Source organism: Neophocaena asiaeorientalis, unplaced genomic scaffold, assembly GCF_003031525.2.
Source record: "Neophocaena asiaeorientalis asiaeorientalis breed wild unplaced genomic scaffold, Neophocaena_asiaeorientalis_V1.1 scaffold30, whole genome shotgun sequence".
In the NCBI taxonomy this organism is placed as follows: domain Eukaryota; kingdom Metazoa; phylum Chordata; class Mammalia; order Artiodactyla; family Phocoenidae; genus Neophocaena; species Neophocaena asiaeorientalis.
In genome coordinates this window covers 8,995,123-9,019,669 of record NW_020174923.1, presented here as the reverse complement: position 1 = coordinate 9,019,669, position 24,547 = coordinate 8,995,123, and the positions used below count along the sequence as shown (strand labels likewise).

The 24,547-nt window shown below is 44.1% G+C and overlaps 1 protein-coding gene across 1 annotated transcript in view; it reads right to left on the bottom strand.

The window, feature by feature from the left end:
- The window catches only part of TNRC6C (trinucleotide repeat containing adaptor 6C), an 82,717-nt gene that overhangs the window by 35,019 nt on the left and 23,151 nt on the right, over positions 1 to 24,547 (bottom strand). Inside the window, exons 3-5 of the mRNA XM_024760854.1 lie at positions 23,507 to 23,833; positions 8,235 to 10,838; positions 1,057 to 1,272 (exon numbers count right to left, since the gene is read on the bottom strand). Of these exons, the coding sequence (XP_024616622.1) occupies positions 1,057 to 1,272; positions 8,235 to 10,620 (2,602 nt within the window). The 5' untranslated portion in view covers positions 10,621 to 10,838; positions 23,507 to 23,833. The remainder of the gene's footprint in view (positions 1 to 1,056; positions 1,273 to 8,234; positions 10,839 to 23,506; positions 23,834 to 24,547) is intronic.

Below are 24,547 nucleotides of genomic sequence, written 5' to 3'. Positions count from 1 at the left end.
AGGTCAGATGACAGTACTGTTACTAGAGTCTGTAAGACGATGAAGACATGAGGCTTACAAGGTGGACAGGCATATAATTAGGCCTCCAAGGACAAATTATTAAAAACAAATATACTACCCCAGTGCCTGAATCTAAATACCCAGGAGCTCCCCATCCTTTAGATGTATAACAAGAAGTAATATAAATGAAATAAATAATCCAGCAGAATGGTTGGTATACAGAGCATACTATCCAGTGTTAGTAACAAAATACTAAAACAATAAAGTTTCATTTTAAGATCTGAGACATTTAATGATGTAGAGACATTTAAAAAAGCCAAAAAAAAAAAAAAAAAACCCCGAGCTTCTGCAGCCATGTGAACAATTAATTTTAATATCAGACTTAAATCAGCAAACATATTCATGCTCTTGTCGTAAGTATCACATTGCAAAACAGCCACACGTTACAGGATTCCACTTGGTAAACATGATCTGGTCATTTGTAAGGATGTACATTTTATATGTATACTTATCATACTTTCAGATAATGGGAGGAAAACACAGCATGGTTTTTCTCTTTAAGAAAAGAAAAAAAGAGAGAAGAAGCATAAACCTGGAGAATCTAAAGCAGAATTTTGTTTACTTGAAAGCAAAGCAAGTGTCAGACTGCTGTTAAGTAATGTATGTTTCAAAACCTAATCTCAAAAAGAAAAATGGCCTGCCTTATCCACCTTGCTCAGTGAAATAGCAAGTTTAAAGAGTTTGAATGGCAGGTAGGAGAACACTGCTGAAGAAGCGTGGAGGCTACTAACCATCAAGCAGCTATGCTTTATTGCTCTGATCCTTGTATTTATTTTTTTGTGAAAAGGAGAACATGGACTTCTGTTAAAAGCTCCCTTGTGTCCTTGTATCAGACAGGGCAAATATTTCTTTACAGTTTTAGTTTAACGTTAGACTTAAAAATGAGGAAAGCGTCCTAAAACACTAATTCTTAAAATTCAATGAGAAGCATCCCTCTAAACAGACGACCCGGGTCCATCTCGAACCGGCCAACCCAGGGCAGGAAGCACAGCTCACCTGGTTTGCACAGGGCTGGGGCGGCAGCGGGGGCGCCGGCTCTTCCAAACGTCACCGCCGGCTCGGTGGGCTGGTCCCCCCATCCGCTGCCGCTGCTGGGCGGCTTGCCCCATGCTGCTGTGCCGTTATCAACCAGGGTAGAAGGGGAGGATGGCTCTCCCCAAGAGTTTTCAGCCTTTGAATGAACATTAGGCATTTCTCCCCAGCCTGACGAAACTGAAAAGGGCACCAGGGGAGAGAGAAAACAATAAAAATGGAACACAGAGAGAAAGTAAAAATGGTAATTTCAAGTTCAAAATAATTTTGAGAGAATCTATCTTTAGGATGGCTTTTAGTAGAAAGCGAAAAGGAGACAATATTGAATCTAATCAGATTTGTTCAGTTTTTTTTAAAGTTGCATTTTTCTCACTCCTGACCCCTACCCACTTAAAAGTCCATTATATTAAAAACTATTCAATTCACAGTATTTGCAACATGATAGAGTTTAAAAGAATAGTTTAAAAACTACAGTTTAAGAAGTAGCTCTTTTACTTCTGGTATTATACACAACAACCTAAAAGAAATTTCATGTTACATTAATCTCTTATAAAAAAATTTACAAGTGGCAAATATACACTGAAAATTATTTTTGCTTATCTTTTGACCAACCATCAAAGACATATATCTGGGCAAAGAAGTGAGAAGATGGCAGATTAGACATGTACAAATAAAGTAATAATAGAGAACCCAGACAATTCTCAGGTACCAGCAGTGGGCTGAGAAAGAGCTGAGGCATTCATCTTTAAAGATGGGAACAGAGTGGAGGAATTATGGATAAGCGTGGTTCCAACAAACACACTGATTGCAAGTATTTTTTGCAAGAATTTTTCAGAATTCTTCTTTCATTCCTCCACCCAGTCCTGTTGCCATAGCATCCTGATCTGGGACTGGGATGCAATGAAACTAGATAAGGGTCCCTGATGAATCCAGAAGGTTATGGCATCACTATCTACAGGCACAGAAGAGGTCACGAGACCAGGCAACAGTAAGGATCTCCCCACCTTCTTTATACTTTAGTAAGAAAAACATTTTATGTTATATATGCAAACTTCACTTTTTCCGAATCAACCCAAATTCTGATCTTTTTGCTTTTGCCCATAAGCTCACTTGACACTACCGATAGTCACAATGACAGGTCATGTCACTTGTAGTCTTCATACAGATACAGTTTCTCGGAGACAGAACTGTGAATGTTTTAAATACTAACTGAAGAATAGAAAGCATAAAATACAAGTAGCCAACCACAAATTTTAAGTTATTTGGTTAAAATATGGATAGTACCATCTCCATTATGAAATTTATTAATTTTCTGACTAGAAACAGCATGCGATCAGCTCCCATGATGCTTTACTCTAATAAAATGCAATAATATTGATTCACAATAAAAGTACATGCTACCTATGAATCACTTAAAACTACAAGCTCTATGCTGAGTAATATATTATGTAAACTATTACCAGTATCAGGAAGTTAGCCCTAACTGCTGTTGTTGGCAATTGCTAACTGTAATATTACCTATAATTACACATAAAACAATAACGCATTTTGGGAGGAGTTTTACAAATCGAAGGGACAAAATTAAATTAGGAAAATTAACACAGATGACAAAAATTATGGAAGTTTGGGGAAGATAAAATAATACAGGTGTTGCTAAAGGCCAATCAGCTATAAAAATACTGATTTAGGGCTTCCCTGGTGGCGCAGTGGTTGAGAGTCCGCCTGCCGATGCAGGGGACATGGGTTTGTGCCCCGGTCCGGGAAGATCCCCCATGCCGTAGGAGCGGCTGGGCCCGTGAGCCGTGAGCCGCTGAGCCCGCGCGTCCGGAGCCTGTGCTCCGCAACGGGAGAGGCGACAACAGTGAGAGGCCCGCATACCGCAAAAAAAAAAAAAAAACAAAAAAAAAACAAAAAAAAAAACTGATTTACTCTTAGTAATTAAATAACAAATTCACCTAAAATCTGTCTGTCACCCTTATACTGCCATCTCTTTGAAATACAGTACTACAAATTATTTAAGTCAAAACTAAGAATAAGTGTTAAAACCCTGGTAATTATAGTTAAAGAGGTTTTAATTCCTGAGAAAGCAGCAGGAATGTCTACAGAGTATTTTTATATGGGAGGCAAACGGTCTGCAAGCAGCAGGTTCTAAAACCTTAGAAATAAATGGAAGAAGAATTGCTCACTCAGAAAAGCAAGAAAACAACATTTCCAGTTTAAGTTGATCTCTGGCAAGAAAATAATTTACCTACAAGGCCAAACTAACATACACATCAGAATGAGTGCACCACCTGACAACCGAGAGCCTCTGGAAGAGATGCTAAAAACCCAGGCACACCAGAACGTTTTGATGCAAAGCAAATATTTTCGGTAGCTAGGAGATAATTTCAAATACATACTACCAAAATAAATACGATCTCCACTTTTAATGTTTATTGCTCAAGTGAATTTGGTATCCCTGTTGTTAATAATTTTATAGAAGTTCTTCTAAAGTTGGGCTTAATGAGGCTGAGCAAATTTCTATCTTGCATTAAAACGTTGATATTAAAGTTTTAAAAGATGGTCCATGGGATACAGGAGTCATTCCCCCCCAACCTCCCCCCTTTTTTTTTTTTTTGGCCACACCGCATGCGGGATCTTAGTTCCCTGACCAGGCATCGAACCCATGCCCCCTGCGGTGGAAGCACAGTCTTTAACCAGAGAAGTCCCAATTATCTCCCTTCTTCAACTGAACAAACACAGTGCTGGGAATAAAATAACAACAGCAATGAGATGCTACCAGAATATGTAGCTTTCAGTCCGTTTTAAATATACAGTAAGTCCCCTACATACGAACGAGTTACGTTCCGAGAGTGCGTTCGTAAGTTCAACAAAGTTAGCCTAGGTACCCAACTAACACAATCAGCTATATAGTACTGTACTGTAATAGGTTTATAGTACTTTTCACACAAATACTACATAAAAAACACAGAGAAAGAGAACATTTTTAATCTCACAGTACAGAACCTTGAGAAGTACAGTAGTCCCAGTACAACAGCTGGCGTACAGTACAGGGGCTGGCATGGAGTGAACAGGCAAGAAGCGTTACTGACTGGAGGAGGGAGAGGAGGTGGGAGACGGTAGAGCTGAAGGATCGTCAGCAACAGGAGGCAGAGGGTGAGCTGCACTTTCACTCACTCATCCTGGGCTTGAAGTAAAGACACTGCGCGACTGTGCTCTATACAGCACTGGACAGTACAGTACACAAAGCACAGCCACTTGTAGAGGACGCACGCGCGTGACAACGTATGCCAGACATGTTGTTAACCGAACCCAGGTCCGCTGCTCGCCACTCAAAAGCCAATGAAGAGGCCAGGCTGGTGCAAATGAAAGTTTGCTTTACTGCGGATGCTGGCAACAAGCGGGGAGGGTGGGGAGGGCGGACGCCTGTCCAAAGGCCGACTCCCCCCTCCCCCGACAATCAGGGGGCAACAGCTTTTAGAGACAGAGGGAGGGGGCTACATGTAGAAACAATACAGTCAGCTCTGACAGGCATCTTGAAATTGGTCATCAGTGGTCTGACCAGAGTCATCTGGATTGCTTTAGGTACCGTTAATCTTCAGTTCCAGGGTCTGTTTGTTCCCATTTCCTTGAGGCCAATTCTTGGAATTGTGGCAGCTTATGTCATGGCTACAGCCTGCTCAGCATGTAGACAACTTCTGCCACCTGGTGTGGGTTTCAGTATCTATAAGACAGCTCACAGGATACGGCTCAGAATACTATCTACAGCCAATGAGGAGGAAATAAAGGTCCTTGACTATGTTTACTGACTAAACTATTATTATTTGGTCTCCTCTGTTTTCCTTTGTTTCTGCATTTTCTCACTTCTCTGATTAAACTAATTCTTTGGCCGAAGTTTTTGCACAGACAAAAGGCAGGCTGAGGACACGGTGGGAGGGGGCAAGGACCCTAGGGTCCTGCTCCGTTTCAATGTGAACTAACGTAATTGGACACGTGAACGCACATTCACATCTTTGAAAGTTCGCAACTTGAAGGTTGGTATGTAGGGGACTTACTGTACATTCTTTATCTTTCTATCAGAACGGAGAAAACCAGGGTGCCCAAGTGCTGCAGGCCCAGAAGACTGGCGAGAAAATGAGCACAGAGCAGGTAAGAGGCCAGGAAACAGAACCTAGAGAAAGAGAATCTTCACCCGACTCAAAGATTCTCATCCTAAGCACTACAGATAGTTAAGCTGGGAGGTGGTATTCATTCGTTATTCCGTGAAATAAGACATCAATGCTAGCTTGTTCCATGGATGCTACTTAGAGAGTTCTACAAGTGTGACAGGCACTCCTTTTGGGGAAGAAAGGTTCAGTTAAAAAGTGACCACTTACAATTAAGTGAAGGAAAACTAAAGGACTGAAAATTTAATTGATTAGGCCTTTGAGTGCTTGCTATGCGCTTGGTATTTTTAGGTACTAACTTAAGTATTAACGAGATGGGAGTTTGTTCATAATGATGGCACGTAAGCCTAATGTAAACTTATTACAATGCTTGGATGGCTACTGGCTTATGGAGGGCAGAGCAGCAACAATTTTTCTCATTTACTGCAGCAACAATTAATTCTTCACATTTGAAATCAGGATAGGTACTTAGAGTGAAGCTTTATGTGGAAGAGTTTGCTCAGTCAGATGCAAAGCAGCCCATAATTTTTAGAACGCCCTGTTTCTCGGGCATTTGTTTGACACTTCTGTTCCAAAAACAGGGGAGTCTATCTGAGGGTTACAGATAAGGGTCCTTTTTAAAGCTGACCACGTGGTCTCAAGTTGCACAACAGCCTCTTAGGAAGAGCTGCCTTTGCCCGTCTTACTGGGTCATCACAGAGGGTAGGTATCAGAAACAGAAAAATAGGTTTTTATTTTAGTGCATTAATGCCGATTTTAAATGGGCTAACTCTTTCTTATTGATATGCTGTGTCGAGGGGCAAATGGCATCTTTGTCTCATTTTTCTATTCATTTTGAACTGAAGGTACCTAAAGTGAAAACCTTCATGTGTATCCGCAGGACCTGCACTGACAGGCATCTCCTCCTACTTCTTGAGCAGGACTTCTGATTCCCTGGTCCTCCTTCACGTCCAGCCCGACTTACCAAGTCCCTCAACACACAGGAAAGTATAAACAGCCTAACCAAACTGAAACCCAAGAAAAATCTCATACCCACACAAAGCACTGATGGCTCACAGCCCAGTCCTCTTTCAGTAACTACTGCGTGGTGCTTAAAGTAGAATTCCTCTGGCTGGAGGGGTCGGTGAGATCGATTTCTGAAGTTATGGTGTGAAAACAGTCATGCTCTAACTGCCTCTTGCTGATTCACTCCATCTGCAGGTGACTCTACTTTTGAGTATCATTTTTATACCAAAGGATGATAAAAGAGCAATTGAGCTTCTAGGACAGGGCGGCTTGCAGGCAGGACAATGTCCTCCAGCTTCTGCTCTAAGGAGACTTAGAGAAACAGCACATGTGTTTTATCTACCTAGGGAGAGGATTCCCAAATCCAATTTCTTCCAAGTTTTAGTTCATCGAATGGGTGATACGCTTCTTCCGTGATTAACTCACACAATCTCTGCCTTTGGTTATGTTTGTGCCAGAAAACTAAACGATAAAGCAAATATAATATCATTAGAATAAGAATACAATGCAAAGTCAAGTCCACTTCTGGCTGGGGCCTCCTCCAACCTCATGAGACAGCTACAGGGATTACCACCGGCACAGCTGAATGCCTGGCCAAGGGTCATGAGACCCATTTCCGAGGAGCTGAGGAGAATAGGTAGATAGGTATGTAGAATACGGATTACAAAATGTTCTGGAGTAGGAGCGACATTAGCAGTACTCTTCTGGTTCTCTGACATGTGGCCCTACGTTTCACTTCCATCCACCGTGGGAGGACACAGCCCTAGGCAAGATATCATGACCCCACCATGTCACTGGTTTCACTCAGATCAAGCCTACAATGGCCTTCATATTTGACTCTAAATTAACCGGGTAGTTATCTCTCTAACCCCTCACCCCACCACCTCCCAATCCCTCTCAAATTATCTGTACGTCTTAACGAAACCCGACAAAGTTCAGGGGTGAAAGAAGCCGTCTCTGGAGATTCTCCCTTAATCTCACTGCTAGATTCAGAGTTTACTGTGAAGATAAGTTATTCATCAAATGTTTTATTAATTAATATTCAATGTTCTCCTGTGTCTGCAAATAGATTTTTAGGTGTCCCAGAATATTTATTTCTAAGTGCACGAGATAATCGGGCTGTACTTCAGGATCTGCTTTCACTTCCTTAGAAATGTAAGTAAGGGCTACGCTTGCAGGTCTGGCTCAGACTTACCCCAGGCCTCTGGGCAGAGCTGAGGCGGCGGCTCTGCTCCAAGCCAGCTGACACACTTCACACCCTCCACCGCCAGTGAGACCCCGAGTCTGAGAAGGACTGGGAAGGGCAGCTTACCATCTCTGATCAAAAGGCAGGCATGGGGTATTTCTCTAGATTGTCACTGTACTGTGTCCCAGCTCCAGAATGGATCTGAACCTCCAGACCAATGACACTAGCAATCTCTCAGATTCGTATCCCCCAGTCCCCAAGCTCCTGGGGAATCCTAACAAAAGCCCTCTGGTGTTGAGAACCAGTGGTTTATCTCATAAGGAAGTGAAGACTTGGGACTTCCCTGGCAGTCCAATGGTTAACACTCTGAGCTTCCACTGCAGGGGGCACGGGTTCCATCCCTGGTCGGGGAACTAAGATCCCACATGCCGTGCCGTGCAGTGAGGCCCCCCAAAAAAAACCAAAAAAACAAAAAAGACTTTGTAATACGTAAACACAAACTAACATCACGGTCCTCAATCTTTCCTAAGAGGACGTATTTCTTCTTCCCTCTCCTTTCTTTTGAAGGTGCTTCATGTTTTTTTTTCTTGAATCAAAAGCTATCAGAGAATCCTACTTAACTTTCTTCTCTTTGGGTGACATTCAATACGATATTGTAAGGTGAAGGGCACTAAAATCAGTTTAACGTTACTTGCTACAAAAACGCTAGTCGCGTATGTGTGCAAATGTAATGAGAATAAACATTTTTTCTCTGCCTCTAAAGGAACACACAGCCCCCCACGTACCTGGACCGAGCAGTGGCGATCGGTTCAGCTGGGCGCTGGCCTGGTGTGTCGGGGGCGCCTCGGCCACGTTTGCGTTGGTGCTCGCGGTGGTGGTGCTGGTGCTGGTGGTGGTGCTGACCGAGGCACTGCTCTGGATGCCCGGGTTGTTTCTGTCCCACATGTTTACAGTTTTATTGTTGTAGTTGCTCGGGTCGCCCCAAGCTGAGGTACCATCATCAATTTCCATTTTGCGTCGAATAGATGGCGGGGAAGGTTCCTCCCAGCCCGTGGCCTCACTGCTGTCCTTCTGTTTGACAGGGACCGGCCCCCCAATCCACCCTGCTCCTGTCTGTTTAACGGAAGTGGCTCCTCCCCAGTTCCTTGCGCTGCTGTCTTGGGGTTTGCTCGCCCAGTTCTGTTGCGGGCCGGGCTTTAAAGACTCTCCCCAGCTTGTCCCTGGATTCACCTTTGCATTTGTGCCGTTGCCCCAGCCACTGGTCCCAGACCTTGGAGCCTCATTCCAACCAGACCCTGATCGATTACTGTCAGCATCCCATCCAGAGCCATTTTTTTTCCCATCCCCCAAGTGTCCAAGGACAGAAGACGAGTCTGCCCAATCTCCCCCTCCTGCACTCCAGGCTGGATTCGATTTGTGTCCATCTCCCCAGTTCTGAGCTCTGGGTTTTTGAGGCTCACCCCAGGTGGGTGACTTGTCCTCCTGATTTACGGTCCCACTCCAAGCGTGGCCACTCTTGGCCGCAGCAGCATTATTAACAGCAGTAGAGCTTATCGTGTCCCCCCAAACCCCGGGGCCATTTGGCGCTTTGCTGCTGCTCTCTCCCCAACCTGTGTTTGCTGGCGCAGCAGCAGGTGGTGAGCTGACCCACCCCGATACTGAAGAGGTATTTGTACTGTTCATGATGGACCCATCGTTCTTCCCCCCTGAGTTTGAAGGCTGAGTAGCTGCACAACCCCAGGCCTCTGTCCCATTGTCATTCTTTCTCTCAGACCTCGGGGATTCTTCAAATTCCCAGGCAGTGTTTTGCTTTACTGGAGTCTGTCCCCAACCAGTATTAGACAGAACTCTTGGGTCAAGATCGTTCCTTGGCAATTGGATGTGCCCTTGGTCTAGAATCCCTTTGTCTCGCCTTCGGCCTTCTGTTCCTTCCCTCCCAGCGCTTCCTTCGTTGTGGCTGCCAGAACCGTCGCTGCTTCCTTCACTTGCTGTCGTTCCAGAAGATGCAGCTTTGGCCCAAGAGTTCGTGTGTTCGCTGCCAGGCTGCGTGGCAGGATTCTGGCTGCTGACACTAGGACTCTCCCACCCTGTTGATCCTTTCCCATTGATGTCGCTACTGGAATGCTGGTTTGGGGGCTTTCCCCAGTCCCCGTTCACCCCGTTAGAGGGGCTTCTGCTGGGGTGGCCCCAAGCTCCCGAATGGAGGTTACCGACGCCATGGTTGCCACTGCCCCGCCCCCAGGCGAGGATGCCAGGACCAGCAGGAGGTCCCGAATCCCACGCGTTCCCTCCGTTTCCCTCCTTGTGCACAGCACTGCTGGAGCCATTCTGCTTAGCACTTGATGCCGAGTTCACAGTGTCGCCATTCCCCTGATTGAACCCAGAATTGCTATTTCCTGTGGCAGGGTTACCTGGGGACAGTCCCCACACAGAACTGCTGATTCCTTCACTGCCACCCCCACTGACTTGAGAAACTGATGATCCGTTAGCACCAGGAAGGCCTTGCAGGTGGGGCGGGATGATGGCCCCCATACCAACAGCCATGCCCCAGTTTGGCAGTCCGTTTGTCTGCACTGCATTGATAGGGTTTGGTGAAGAGTTCAGGGGGTTAGTGTTATTTGGTCCATCAGTGTTAAGGTTCTGAGGTTGTACGCTGAAAGACACATTCTGAGAAGTGGACGTTTGTGGTTCTGTGCTCTCTTGCGGCAGCAAGTTTCCCCAAGCACCTAAAGTGCCCGCTGGGTTCCCATTCTGGTTGCCCATGTTTTGACCTATGGCACTGACTGGACCGCAAATACTGGAAGGGTTGCCTGTCGCCACAGTTCCTTCATGTCCAAGTACAGGCCAGGCAGCTGGGTTGGCATTGGGATTAAGGTTAAGATTAATGCCAGCACTGGAGTTGGAAGCACCCCAGCAATTCTGACTTCTCCCATCTCCGATCATGTTGTCCATCTTTCCATCCCCACCACTGAGGGAGCAGTGAGCCAGGCCGGAGCTGGAGCCCGTGGCTACGCCCCACACTCTGGCTGCATTTCCATTACCGTTTGCTCCCCCCGCCCCAAGGGCACTCTGATTAGAAGGGCTTTGGACGAGTGCGCCGTTGGTGCCATTATTGCCGTTCGTCTTCTTGGTATGTCCAGTGAAGCTGCCCTGGGCACTCCCTGTAGCCATGCTACTGTTCTCTGAGCCACAGCTGGAGGTACAGTCAGTGTCTGTCGTACATTCTGAGGCAGATTCAGCCTCTGTTCCCGGGATGGAAGGCCACGCCTCCTTATCGGTCCTGTCTATTATCACTTTATCCCAGCTGCCGTTGGCTTCGCTCCTGTAAGTGGGCTGCTGTCCCCAGTGGGAACTTTCATAGTGCTCTGCCAGCCCACTGTGGCCGATTTCTGAAAAAGATGAAACAAGTTCAAAGTCAGATTCTCCTCCCACTTATCGCTGAATCAACTGTTAAAACTAGTCTTTGGGGGAAGCTCTTTATTTCGAGTTTTCAATTCTGAATGACAAATACTAAAAAATGACTTCAAGAAAAAAGTTATTTGTCTTCTAAGTAGCTCCCATTCAAGAAAGAGTTAACGCTTCTAAAATTACTTTAATTCTTACCACTACACCATACTATTGAGAAGAGTCACAACGCACGTTAGCCCAGGAGCAGCTCCGAAAGCATCTGTAGTAAAGAAAGTGGCTTAACTGGAAGCAGTTTGCAATCTATGGGACTGTGCCACACCTGTGAATACTCAGCTTCTGGGAAACGCTGGCTACAACACTGAAGCTCCCATGGATGCTGAGTGCAATTTGCAGTTCTTTTCAAGACTTCTAATGACTCATAGTATTAGATAGAAGTTACACAGCTCACTTGGTAGAAAAGAATTGTAAATGTCCCACAGAATCATATAACAGAACCAATATTTTGGGGGTGGGGGATGGAGGGAGAGAGAGAGAAGTGGTTTTAGAAAATGATCTCTCATGTTATCAAGGGTACAAGAGTTAGAACGACTTGATTACATTTATACTACTTTATCTGTTATTACCAGGGATTATGGTTTATCCTGGTTTCCTGTGCATTAATAAAAAATATTCTCAGCCCTATATCTGGTATCTTCTCGGATCTCTATGGATTCCTTCTACATTTGCTTTCTACTTCCTTAATTTAGCCTTTTCTTTGGAGATCCCCAGAATAACTTTATACGATATCTTCTATAGTATTTATATCTTTTCACTCTTAGGATCCTTTTAAAGAAGCTAGTATTTGGTATCTGTTATTTACCTCCTTTAATTTCCTAATTTTTTGAGTATTTCTAACATTGCAATCAAACTTATATTCCAACGAATTTTCCAATAGACTTCATTCGAAGTATGCATCACTCAAGACCTCACACAGTTTAGAAATCGTTGACAGAGTTTCTTTAAATAGTATGATATACAGATAATTGCAATTAAATATTTCTCTCTTTTAGAACATTTTCATTATTATGTTCTCTGCAAATTAACTTCAACAAGAAATATCTTACTCATGGACAGTCAAACTGGGTTCCCCCCGCAATCTCTTTTATAATTTGATGGAGCTAAAAGAGGAAGTATTCAAAGAATTATCACCATCACTAGAAAGAACATACCAAAACTAACTCCAACCTTAAAAAAAACCCCAAAACCAATGACTTCTGTTGCCTGATTTACAACGAATGTAATGAATGTATCAGCTCCACGCTCTAACCAACTGAGCTAACTGGCCGCGACTGAAAGGAATGTAATAAATTTAGAATGATGGTCTAGGTGACTCTAAAGTAGGCAGGTAGGTACTTCCCTGGCAGTCCAGTGGTTAAGGTTCCGTGTTCCCAGTGCCGGGGGCATGGGTTCGATCCCTGGTAGGGGAACTAAGATCCCATATGCTGCACAGAGTGGTCAAAAAACAACAAAAAAAAATCAACTGTGTCGCTTGTAAGAGGTTTTTATTCTTCTTTTTAAAAAATGTTTGGCAGCATTGGGTCTTCGTTGCCGCGCACAGGCTTTCTCTAGTTGCGGCGAGTGTGGGCTTCTCACTGCGGTGGCTTCTCTTGCTGCAGAGCACGGGCTCTAGGCGCGTGGGCTTCAGTAGTTGTGGCGCACGGGCTTAGTTACTCCGAGGCATGTGGGGTCTTCCCAGACCAGGGCTCGAACCTGTGTCCCCTGCATTGGTAGGCAGATTCTTAACCACTGCATAACCTGGGAAATCCGAGGCTTTTGTTCTTAAGAAAATAAAGAAGTAAATATTTTTTAAAAAGTAGGCAGGTAATTCCAGGTGAAAACTACAAAGGGAAAATGAAGATAGGCAACAGAAAACTTTAGGTATCTAAATTACCATAAAACAACGAAGTTCTTTATTGCCAAATATTGATATTAGGGGTTGGCTCTGCTACCCTGGTTTATGACAATTTCCTCTGTTAGTTTTGCCTATACTATAAAAACTAGCTAATGTAACAACCAATTTAAAGAGATCAACGAGGGCTTCCCTGGTGGCCTTCAAAATAAAGAGATCAATGAGCCACTCATCATTTAACACTGAAAATAAGACCAAGTTAAAAAACAGAGATTATCCCTAAATGCTCATTGACAGATGAATGGATAAAGGTGTGGTACATATGTACAATGGAATATTACTCGGCCATAAAAAGGAACGAAATTTCGGGTCACTTGTAGAGACATGGATGGACCTAGAGACTGTCATATAGAGTGAAGTAAGTCAGAAAGAGAAAAACAAATATCATATATTAATGCACATATGTGGAATCTAGAAAAATGGTACAGATGAACCAGTTTCCAAGGCAGAAACACAGACACAGACGTAGAGAACAAACGTATGGACATCAAGTGGGGAAAGGTAGGATGGGATGCATTGGGAGAGTGGGACTGACATATATACACTAATATGTATAAAACAGATAACTAATGAGAACCTGCTGTATAGCACAGGGAACTCCACTTCGCTGTACAGCAGAAACTAACACAACACTGTAAAACAACTATACCCCAATTAAAAACAAACAAACAAACAAAAACCAAAGATTATCACTTTTTGTCAGCAAACCTACCACAGTTCACTCTCCCTCGGTCTTGCCTCTGCAGGGACAAGGTTTACCCAAAGGCAGGCCACCTACCTCTTGACTAGGAGAGCACTCACTGCAACCTACACCCAGGAGTAGCCGGTTACCAGCCTGGCCTAGCAAGGTTTTTTTTTTTTTTTTTTTTGGTATGCGGGCCTCTCACTGTTGTGGCCTCTCCCGTTGCGGAGCACAGGCTCCGGACGCACAGGCTCCGGACGCACAGGCTCAGCGGCCATGGCTTACGGGCCCAGCTGCTCCGCGGCATGTGGGATCTTCCCGGACCGGGGCACGAACCCGTGTCCCCTGCATCGGCAGGCGGACTCTCAACCACTGCGCCACCAGGGAAGCCCCTAGCAAGGTTTTATATCCATAATGCTTGCCACATATTAGGCAACCAATAAATGTTTGTTGGACAAACGAAAGAATCAATGTATAGAACCAAATATGAGTTTAGCTAAAGCCACCAATTAGCTGAACAATCTGAAGCCATTTCTCACTCTACAAAGACGGCGACGGACTAACCGCCTAAGCCCTAAGGTTCTCAGCTCTAAAATCTGTAACCTAGAGTTTATATACACTACATAAGAATCACACACAAAAATACCTAGCAACATAGGTGACACTGTCAATCTCAACTACAATATTGGAGAGAAGATTTTTTTTCTGGTAAAATATAATTTTCCATTTTAACCATTTTTGAGTATATAATTCAGCAGTGTTAAGTACATTCATTTTGTGAAACCATCACCACTATCCCTCATCCCAAGATGAAACACTATACCAGCAATACACCAGGGTTCCAATTTCTCCACATCCTTGCCAACACTTGTTATATTCTGATTTTTGAATAACAGCCAGCCTAATGGGTGTGAAGTGGTATCTCATTGTGGTTTTGGTCTGCTTCTCCTTAATGATTAGTAATGTTGAATATCTTTTCACATGTAAAGCATTTTTATAATCAAACTGATTTATTTCATTTAAAATGAACAATCCAAGAACTACATTGTTTGCATATAAAAAACCCATAAAACCCAATGAGTTTTCAATAAATAATGTAAAACAATTCCAAAATATGCCATCCTCCTACTCAGATGGTTTTGTTTTGGAATTTTCTACAAATATTTATAATCAAAACATAAAACTGTAAATAGTAAATATTATTTAATTTCTGACATTATGAGATGATAAAATGTAGGAGCAATGTTGTTGCTTGTGAGAAAAATAAATGTAGATCATTACATTTTGAGCTATATAACATCCTACATAACATTTTACAAGATAAAATAATTTATAAACTTCTCGAGAGAGGGTAAGGCAAGTAATGAATTTAATACAGTAACTAGGGAATTCCCCGGCGGTCCAGCGGTTAGGACTCCACACTCTCAATGCCGAGGGCCCGGGTTCAATCCCTGTTTGGGAAACTAAGATCCCACAAGCTGTGCAGTGCAGCCAAAAAAAAAAAAAAAAAAAAAAAAAAAAAAAAAAAATACAGTAACTAAACCTGAAAAGGGGAGATGGAAAACAAGGAGGAGAAAAATTACATGAAAAACACTGAATCAACATGCTGATAAATACCTGAATTCTCTACTTTCACGGATAGTCCTCTGCCCTTAGAGCTTTACAAGAGCAACAAAGGGCCAAGGACCAAAGGCTAACGTTGCAATTAAGGAGATAATCCTGTGAGAAAAAGGATTTTTTTCATTCACGTAAATTTTAAAAATCCCAAATCTCATGAAAAATATTAGTCATTAGGTTAAAAAAAACACACACATCCATAAAGGTGTATCAAGGGTATGTAGCGTCGCCGTGCAGCCCGGGCTCTTTCTAACAAGTGTGTCTGTTTGCTGAAGGGATGGCCCCCACAGTGATCAAGTTCCACCGCTCAGTCCTTCCCTGGGGTGAAGAGGAAGAGCTCAAGGGCAGCAGAGCCAGCTCAGCACCAACGAGGCAGTGCTGGCAGGAGCCCCAGCACCCGAGCCGACAGAGGGCAGGATGAAGTCTCGCCTGTGCGTTTACACACTGGAGTCTCTAGGACACATTCACTTACTACGACTGGATTCTCCTATGAGAATCTAGGAGAATTTCTAACTGTCTCCCCCAGACCCATTCCTGCTTCTCTCCAGTCTCTTCTCAGTAATGCACCAAATAGTCTTTCCAAATGCACCTCCAGCAGATCATGAATGCCTACTCACACACTTCAAAAGGTTCTTAACATCAAACCTACGAGGTATCACCTCACACTGGTCAGAATGGCCATCACTGAAAAGTCTACAAATAATAAACGCTGGAGAGAAGAAAACCCTCACACACTGTTGGTGGGAATGTAAATTGGCGCAGCCACTATGGAGAACAGTACGGATGTTCCCTAAAAAACTAAAAACAGAGTTACCATATGATCCAGCAATACCACTCCTGGGCATATACCCAGACAAAACTATAATTGGAAAAGATACATGCACCCCTATGTTCATGGCAGCACTATTAGAATAGCCAAGACATGGAAGCAGCCTAAATGTCCACTGACATAGAAAGAAGATATCATATGATATCACTTGTATGTGGAATCTAAAAAAGTTATACAAATGAACTTATTTACAAAACAGAAACAGACTCACAGACATAGAAAACAAACTTAAAGTGACCAAAGGGGACGGGGGGAGGGATAAATTAGGAGTTTGGGATGAACAGATACACACTACTATATATAAAATAGATAAACAACAGGGACCTACTGTAGAGCACAGGGAACTATATTAAACTATAATAGGGAACACTGGAGTAAGGGCAGTTCTGGGAAGGAGAGAAAAAAGGGAGATGACGGACTGAGATCCAGACATATTGAGTCTGGGGCGGCTGCAAGACCTCTGAGCGGATCCGCCCTCAGTCCTGGGAGAAGCAAGTCAGAAGCTCAGACGTTAATGTGCACCAGCAGTCTCTCCGTGTGGACTCACGCATCCTCGCAGGTGCTTCATCCAGCTCCTCAAAAGGCCATTAGCACCGCTCTTCTCCCCTCTTCACTCCCCTCCATCACCTGCTTCAGTAGCTGGATCAAGTGGGGGCTACATCCAACAAGCACTGGGGAATCTATGTGTTGTCATCCACTCAACAGGACGCTTTTCTCAAAGGCGAGAATGTGTCTGCAAGTGGTGTATGCCAGGAGACCAGCGCTCCTAACTCAAAGGTGAGCTAAGTGTTCTGGAACTCGGTACACATGGTGGCAAAGGAGACGAGAGAGAGAAGGCTAGAGGAGAGGAGATAAAAGAGGGAAGGAGGTGAAAGCATGAGATGAAATGTCCCCCTGGGAATTCCCTGGCAATCCAGTGGTTAGGACTCGGTGCTTTCACTGCTGTGGCCCTGTGTTTAATCCCTGGTCAGGGAGCTAAGATCACTCAAGCTGTGTGGTGTGGCAATAAAAAAAAAAAAGGAAGAAAGGAAGGAAGAAAAAAAGAAATGTCCCCCAAACACCAAGGGAGTTTTACTGAACGGGTACTTACACCTGCGTTTTGGCACAGAAGGTATAAAGGACAGGGGGTCACTGCTACTAAAGGAACCTAAAGGAGAAGCTCAATTCTCACCAGTGCACGGAACAGCTCAAGTCCATTTTCAGGTGAGGACTTCTGTCCTAAGCTTGCAAAGACGGCCACCCTTATATAAGGAACTATTTGGAGGGGCTTCAAGTGAGGCTAACAAGTCAATCTGCTATATACACTTATATGTGTTATTACCATGTAAGCCACTAAAAATATTTTTCTACTTAAAATGTTTTTAGTTGTAATGGAAACAGTGGATAAGGAAACAAAATGAAAGAGACAAATATTACGATGCCTTTCATTGTAATTAAACTTCAAGAACACCAAAATGATATACGGATTTTTCCAAGATAATACCACAGTTGGGGGTGTTTACAGGGTCAAAATAAACATTAAATACATTAAAAACCGAAAAGTTAAGGCTAAATGGTAAAAATTACTCTATGCCGTGGTTCTACAATTTGATTTCCGGCCTTTGCTCCTTAGTGTTCCCAGTTCTGGTACATTAAAGAAAGCTCTAGCCCCAGGATCTTTCTTTACAGGGTCCTCTCCTCCTACAGTTTGGGGCCCCGTACAGAGTCTGTTCCTGTGTGACTCTAGTCACAGTGTCCTCCGATGACAGTTCCCTGAGACACTCACATTCTGCTGAACAAGCAAGTTCAACAGCCCTACCGATACTGCACAGATGAACAAGACCTCGTCTCCCCTCAGAGAACTTTCTGTGCCGAGACAAGCATGATATGCACAAAGTGCCACTCTTTGCTCTAGTTTTTTATTTTCCTTCTTTCACTTTATCTTGTTTTCTCATTTTTTCCTTCTCAAAAAGTTTTAAAATGGGAATCAACTGTGTCCTATGTACTTTAATATATAAAAAAAAAATAGTTTGGGGACTTCCCTGGCAGTCCAGTGGTTAAGACTTGGAACTCTCAATGCAGAGGGTGCTGGTTTGATCCCTGGTTGGGGAACTACGATACCACATCCTGCACAGCCAAAAAAAAAAAAAAAAAAGTTTGAACACATAAATGCATTTAAAAGCTGGAAAGGACTTGAAAACTAGAAAGCAGAAAGTTATGATTTTAATGCAATATTTTTGATTTTCAAATATAGACTTAAGTTGATTTGAAAATACCACTCACCGTCTTCTTAGTGCAGTGGTAAAAACCAGACAACAGAAAACAAAGAGCAGAACCTACTTTCCCAAAACACAAAGGAGTTAAACCTAAAGCCACCTCGGAAAAATTAGGCTTTCCCCACTCCCACCAGCCTTTCCCCACTCAGACTCCTTTAAAGTCTTCTGTGGGTATCTGAGGAGCACAGTTTGACTAGTTCTGTTCTGGGGAGCCCCTAAAGTCTCTCCTCTCTTGCCGCTCATCGTCATCATCACCGACACCACCATCACGTGAACAGCATCATCACTCCCACCATCACCACCACCACCACATATTCTGACACTAGAATTTATCCCCAAAATGAAAACGTGTTACATTTTTAAGGCTATTTACTCTATGTTTAAAGCACACCATTCTTCTTGGGAGAATTTATGACTTCAAAAATATTTGAATAACATGCCTTTCATAAACCAAAGTCTCTTGACTGTGCTATCGATTCAAAAACCCATCTTTTAGTTATAGTCTAAAAGACTCTATGAAAGAAATTTGTGAAATGACTGACTTCTGGGAACAGGCATTTCTAGATGAACGAAAGCTCTAAAATAAACCAAGACTGAATTCTCTTGTAGGTTATTCTCAACTCTCCAGGATAAGCCCACAGGAACTGTTAAAGGCTAAAATCCACGCGACTGTTATGCAGCAAGTTTGAGAGTTTATACATAAGTCTTCCTATCCCTAAGACGTCACATATTTCATAGCACTTTCAAGTTCTACGTATGTCCACACACATTAAATTAACTGAAACTTACAAATTACATCTGTTTTACAGATGGGGAAACAGAGGCTCAGAGGCCAGATTTGGAAAAGGTGTTATAACCAATAACCAGTAAGGACTGAACAGAAATGCCTATCTTCAGGATAAAATTCCAGTGCTCCTTCCATTACAACATTCTATCACCAAATGTTAAATTCACTTTTTCCCTGCTGTTTGAATGGTTTACACGTTCTAAAAATAGGTGTCTCTATAAAAATGTAAGTAACATAAACAGTCTTAGGTGATTAAAAAGGATCACACGATAGCATGGTTTAAAGAAAAAAGCTTTCTTTTTTTAAATTCCAAAATGTTACCATGTAAAGATAAAATTTTCAAGAAAAAGTGTTTAACAAAGAGCTTCCTGAAGCTACAGTAAGCGAGCTTTTAATTAGGTATCAAATTAATCAGATAGGGAAGTGTGGACAAGATTTACTCAGAAGTGCGCGGGATGCTTAATTATTGCTAACGCTGACAAACTGCGTAGTCCATTCTTTCTCACCGCAGTCCTTTTAACCGAAATGACAGAATAATAAATTGTAAAGTCATTCCAAATGCCTTCCATAGTTGAAAACACATGAGTGCTTCGCTTACTGATAACACACAGTCCTCGGTTTCAAGGGGCGGGATCAACGAAACCACCGTTTTCAGCTTTGGAGAGAACCGAAGCCACCTCCCTCTCCACTGCCTTGAGTGTGCGTAAAAATCTTGTGGAGAGAGTGCTCTGAGTTCAGAATTCCGTCACTGGACAGACTCCGAGACATCTCCTCCGTCAACTTCTATCAATGGAAGGCATTATGAAATGCAGAACCAAGTGAAAGGTTTACTGCAAACAATAATGAAAGTGTCCAAAGGAAAACGCTTATTCCCTTGTTTTTCTTCAAAACGGCAGGAAACGAGGCTGCTTCCTCCGCGGTCAGACCCTGTGAGAGGCAGTGCCGAGCGGGGCGGCCCCGGGGGCGGCGGCGCGGGGCCCGGAGCAGCTCCATGCTCAGCGGCGGGGGCGCCATCTTAACGCGTCGTCTGCGCGCCCCTCGCGCCCCGTCCGAGGCCCGGGAGAAGCAGCTGCTGTTTGCTCCGTGTCGGCTCTGTTTCTGCGGCTCTGCGGGCAGCGGGGGCGAAAGTACCTGCGGAGAGGGGCCGCCCACCCCCTGGAGACGCTACCTTGCGCGCCGAACGCCCGGGCGCCCGCATCTAGGGCAGCGCGGGTTCCCAGCTCCACCCTGTCGCCGCGCCGCCCCGGGCCGCCGGCTGTCGTCACCGGGAGGCTCCGTGCTGGCTGCGCCCGGCGACCTGCAGGCGCCCGCGGGGCAGGAGCTGGCGTTGCCCTTCCCTTCCCGGGAGGGAGCCGATCACCCCCTCCCGCGGGAGGGGCGGGGGGAGGCATCGGCGCAGAGGACTTGAAAGCTCTGATTATCTAATTGCATATGACACTAAACCGATCTTCCTGCCTCTTAAAATTCGTTCAATTGTCACAACCATTTTCACTACAGGACCCAGTTACAGCAGCACCAGAGCCACTTTTCCTCTGTTTTTTGAAAGTCTGCCAAAAGAGCAAGGGCGCGTTGCCCATTGGCTGCATGCAAATAAACCGCTGCTCCTTCCTACTCCTTTGTGTTCCGTTCCTTCCTCTTTCCCGCTTTTCCTGAACACACACTAAACGTTCGGCATACCAACACTAGCTATAATTTTCTAAATGAGCCCCGTATGTAAATTGGCACGTGTCCAACTTCTTTCCTGCTTCTATCTACAAAAGATCTAAGTAGCAAACACTACCGCGTATTAATCCAAGCCTCAGTTTATGAATGTACAAAGTAGCCCCCAAAACAACACACTGTTCTGCCTTAAGCGCAGCGAGAAAGAGTTTTTTCTCTTTTAAAAAAGATAAAAGCTCTCAAATGTTTCAAGCTGGAGTTATACTGCAGGTTGGCAAAAACACAGTCTGAATAGAAAATAACATTTTTCTGGAAGCTTAATAGGGTGAATCACTACACATATACGACTATATACACTTATCAGTTAAAATTTTTGCCAGTTGGCTAAGTGACAAGGTCACACAGGGGTCGTGGGTCTGGAAAACGAATCGGACCTGTCTCTTGACCACACTGCCACACTGCCTCCATGCCCGGAGGCATGGTCCCTGTGCTGATTCCACTAGGCCATGGGACGGCATCCCAGCAATGCTTTGCATTGACAAAATCAAGCGAGATCTTTGGAAGCGGGTTTGAGTTGGAGATGCCAGGGAAAGGACCTTAGAAGTCTCATTTTACGTGAGAAATGGAAGTACTGGCTGTGGCATAATCAGTGCCGGCTGCCAGGACTTCCCCTTCAGTTCAGTTCCTTTCACTCTGCTCAACTAGCCGCACAGAGGAGGTTCGGACACTGTCCTTTTAGGATACAATACAGGTTACACAGTATACAGTGAGTGTGAGGCTGCATGTTGCGGACGAATGGAGTATCCTACAGCTTCAAGAGGAGCTTGAGGACAGAAATACTCAAGGGGCTTCACGGAGGGTGGGTGACTGTGATTTGCAGACAGAAAGGGGCAGGGCGATCAGGTGTGTGCATGTGCTGGGAAAGGTAACACTGAGTGTGGCCTATTTGTGAAGCCACGCGGAAACAATCCCAATCAGAACGGAAAGCAGGACCCGGGGACGGAAGGAAACATGCTGGCTGGACAAGGCTGGGAAGGGCACTGAGCCAGGCAGAGAGACGGAGACTGCATTAGGAACTAGGAAACCAGGACAGGTTTCCGAAGGGACCTCTGAAGCTGTGATACCAGAGACTGCTGGTGAAGAGATGAAATTGGTGTAAAACAAAGACTTTTGCTTGGGAGCCAAAAAAACCAATCATTTCTTATTTTATTAATATAAATTGATTCCATTTCAAGATGTTTTTATGTATAAAATGATGATTTAGTCTTCAATGTATGTATTTTAAAAAGTACAAACAACTAGGAATAACTTTCTGGAGAGGGATATTATAATTACAGAGCCAGATACTTTCTTAAAGAATATTACTTTCATATAAAATTTTACTGAATCAATTTCTTGATTACTTTCTCCTTATCTAAGAAGATACCAGTAACATTTCGCACCTCTCGCATTTGGTGAGAACACTGATGCAAGACTGCCAACTAATCTTATAACAATGAGATAAGCCCAGAAATAAGCAGGGCTGTTACACTTCTTTTTCAGTTTTTCTATATAAGCGTCTTAAATCAACACCCCAAGCTATACAGGTCTGACTATACAATCTTTGTTAAGATTGGTCGGAGAACCGTATTTCAGTGTGGAAAGTAACCATATGTTTGACTATAAACTGGTTGCAGTTAAGCAGATGGGATTATATTCAGTGAATATATTTGATCATTTCTTTTCTTCCTAGCTTTTTGCTGAAAATCACTGACCTACATCGCCTCTACCAGGAATTTAGCAGATGAAAGTAAAGACTATTTGAAGAGACATGGCAAAGCTGTCTAAAAATATTTGTTTCAAATAAAACCACAAAGTCATGGTTTTGAGAAATTCTGCTATAAATACTTCGATGTCATGCTGGAATTATTCCCCATATAAAAAGGCAGCACATGAAGGAAAACAAATATTAATATGAATTGTGACATGTTTCTTTTAAATTCTGATGTAACACAAGAAGCCTCCTTGACTCTCTGATTACAGACCTGAATTTCACTACCATCAGCAAATACGCTTTCGATGCCAGAACCATTGCCAATTGTTAGTTAAATTACTTGAAACGTAAAGATTTAAGAAAATCAGAGATTCATGGCAGTCAAACACATGTACTTTGCTCTTCCAAAAATTTCCCAAAAACTCCAGTAAAGAAATTTTTAAAAGTGTAAATCCATGAGGTCAAGAAGATGGGAACAGGAGAGAGAGGAGATGAGAGATGCTGACATTCTGGGAGCGGAAAAACAAATGAGCACGTGGCGAGCTCTCCTGGGAGCCCAGAGAAAGTTATCGTTGACCTGCAGGCAAGGACACAACAAGCAGCAGGCGGCGCAGAGCCCCAGACACCGCAGGGGCCGAGCACGGGGAGACAGCAGGCAGGGTTGCCTCAAGATGCTTGAATAAGTTCCTGAGAAACACCGCTCCCCATAAAATGCTACTACCTCCCTGCACAGAAAGTATGTGTGCAGTCATGAGATACCCTAGTAACCTGAGGGAAAAGGCTTTTATTTTGAAGTGTTCACTGCAGGGTTCTAAAGCATCTGCCTTGACAGATTTCTATGTACTGACATAGACCTTTAGTTTCTGGTGAGCAACAAACTTAGCTGAAGTAGCTAATGCCATCTGAAAGTGTATGAGGAACAATATAAATAAGTAGGGGGAACTAGAAGTAAACCTTAAAATCTAATTGAAATGAATCAAGCTATCATCTAGCTAGCTAACTTTACTAAGTGTATAGTAAACATGGATCAAAATATGTCCATTTCTATTTCTGGGCAGCAAGTTGAAAGTAGCAAACCAGTTCTCAGATAGAAAGAACGCCGGGTTCTGTGTGGTTTACCTGGCTGGGGCTTGCTGGGGTGCGGCTGTGCTCCGGCTCCAGGCAGCGGGGGAGGGCTCAGCCCTGCAGGCCCAGCACCCCGGGTGGGGCTCACGCTGGTCAGAGACCCCGTGGGCAGCGGCTGACCTCTCTTTAACAGCTGCTTCTGTTCTTGCTGGCGGAAGCGTGGAGGCACCTCGCGAGGCAGGTAACGGGATGCAGCTGGCTGCTGGCCGCCGGCAGACGCACGTTTGCCATTGCTGCTGCTGGAGGGAGTGCTGGTGGAAGTACTGGTACTGGTCCCGGCAGGTTGGAGCTGGCTTGAACAGGTCTTAGTAGGTTCTGGCACTAGAAGGAACAAAAGGAAAAGACCCCAACACTTTAGTTATCACCTCCTTCAACCCAAACCAAAGAAAACAAAACCAAAAACTGAGAAAGAAATGACAATGGAGAGCTTTGGAATCGAACTGCACGAAAGCCCAGAGTTCCAGGCTTGAGACCCAGTTGTCCTATAAATGAACCTCGATCCTGAGCTGTAGCTCCTGGCTAGTTTCCTCATCTATAAGACAGGTGATCACGCTGGGTTAGAGCAGCAGCTCTTCAGCTTGAGCTGGAGTCACGTTAAAGGCCTGATTCCTAGGACCCGCCCGGGGAATTCACTTGGTTGGAAGGGAGGGGAGACTGCAAATCTGCATTTCTAATAAGTTCCCAGGTGAGGGTGATGCCCCGGGTCCTGGGCCCACACTTTGAGAACCACTGCTCTAAGTCTGTGCTTCTCAGATTTAAGGGATCATTAGATGTCCATGAATTTATATATATTATTTGTTTTAATTCTATATATAGGTGCATTCTGGATTCTCTGAATAATTAAGGCATTCGTGGTGATGGTATCTAGAGCGCCACTACACTTCTCCCAGATTTATCGGAAAAGAATGCCGGTAGGCTAATTCGCAAACGATGCATTAAGTGAAAGCCGAAACGCTACCAGAGTGTGCTGCACCAACAAAGGTTTCACAGCAACGGAAACAGGAAGCAGGAGCAGGAGAGTCGAGTAGCAGCCCT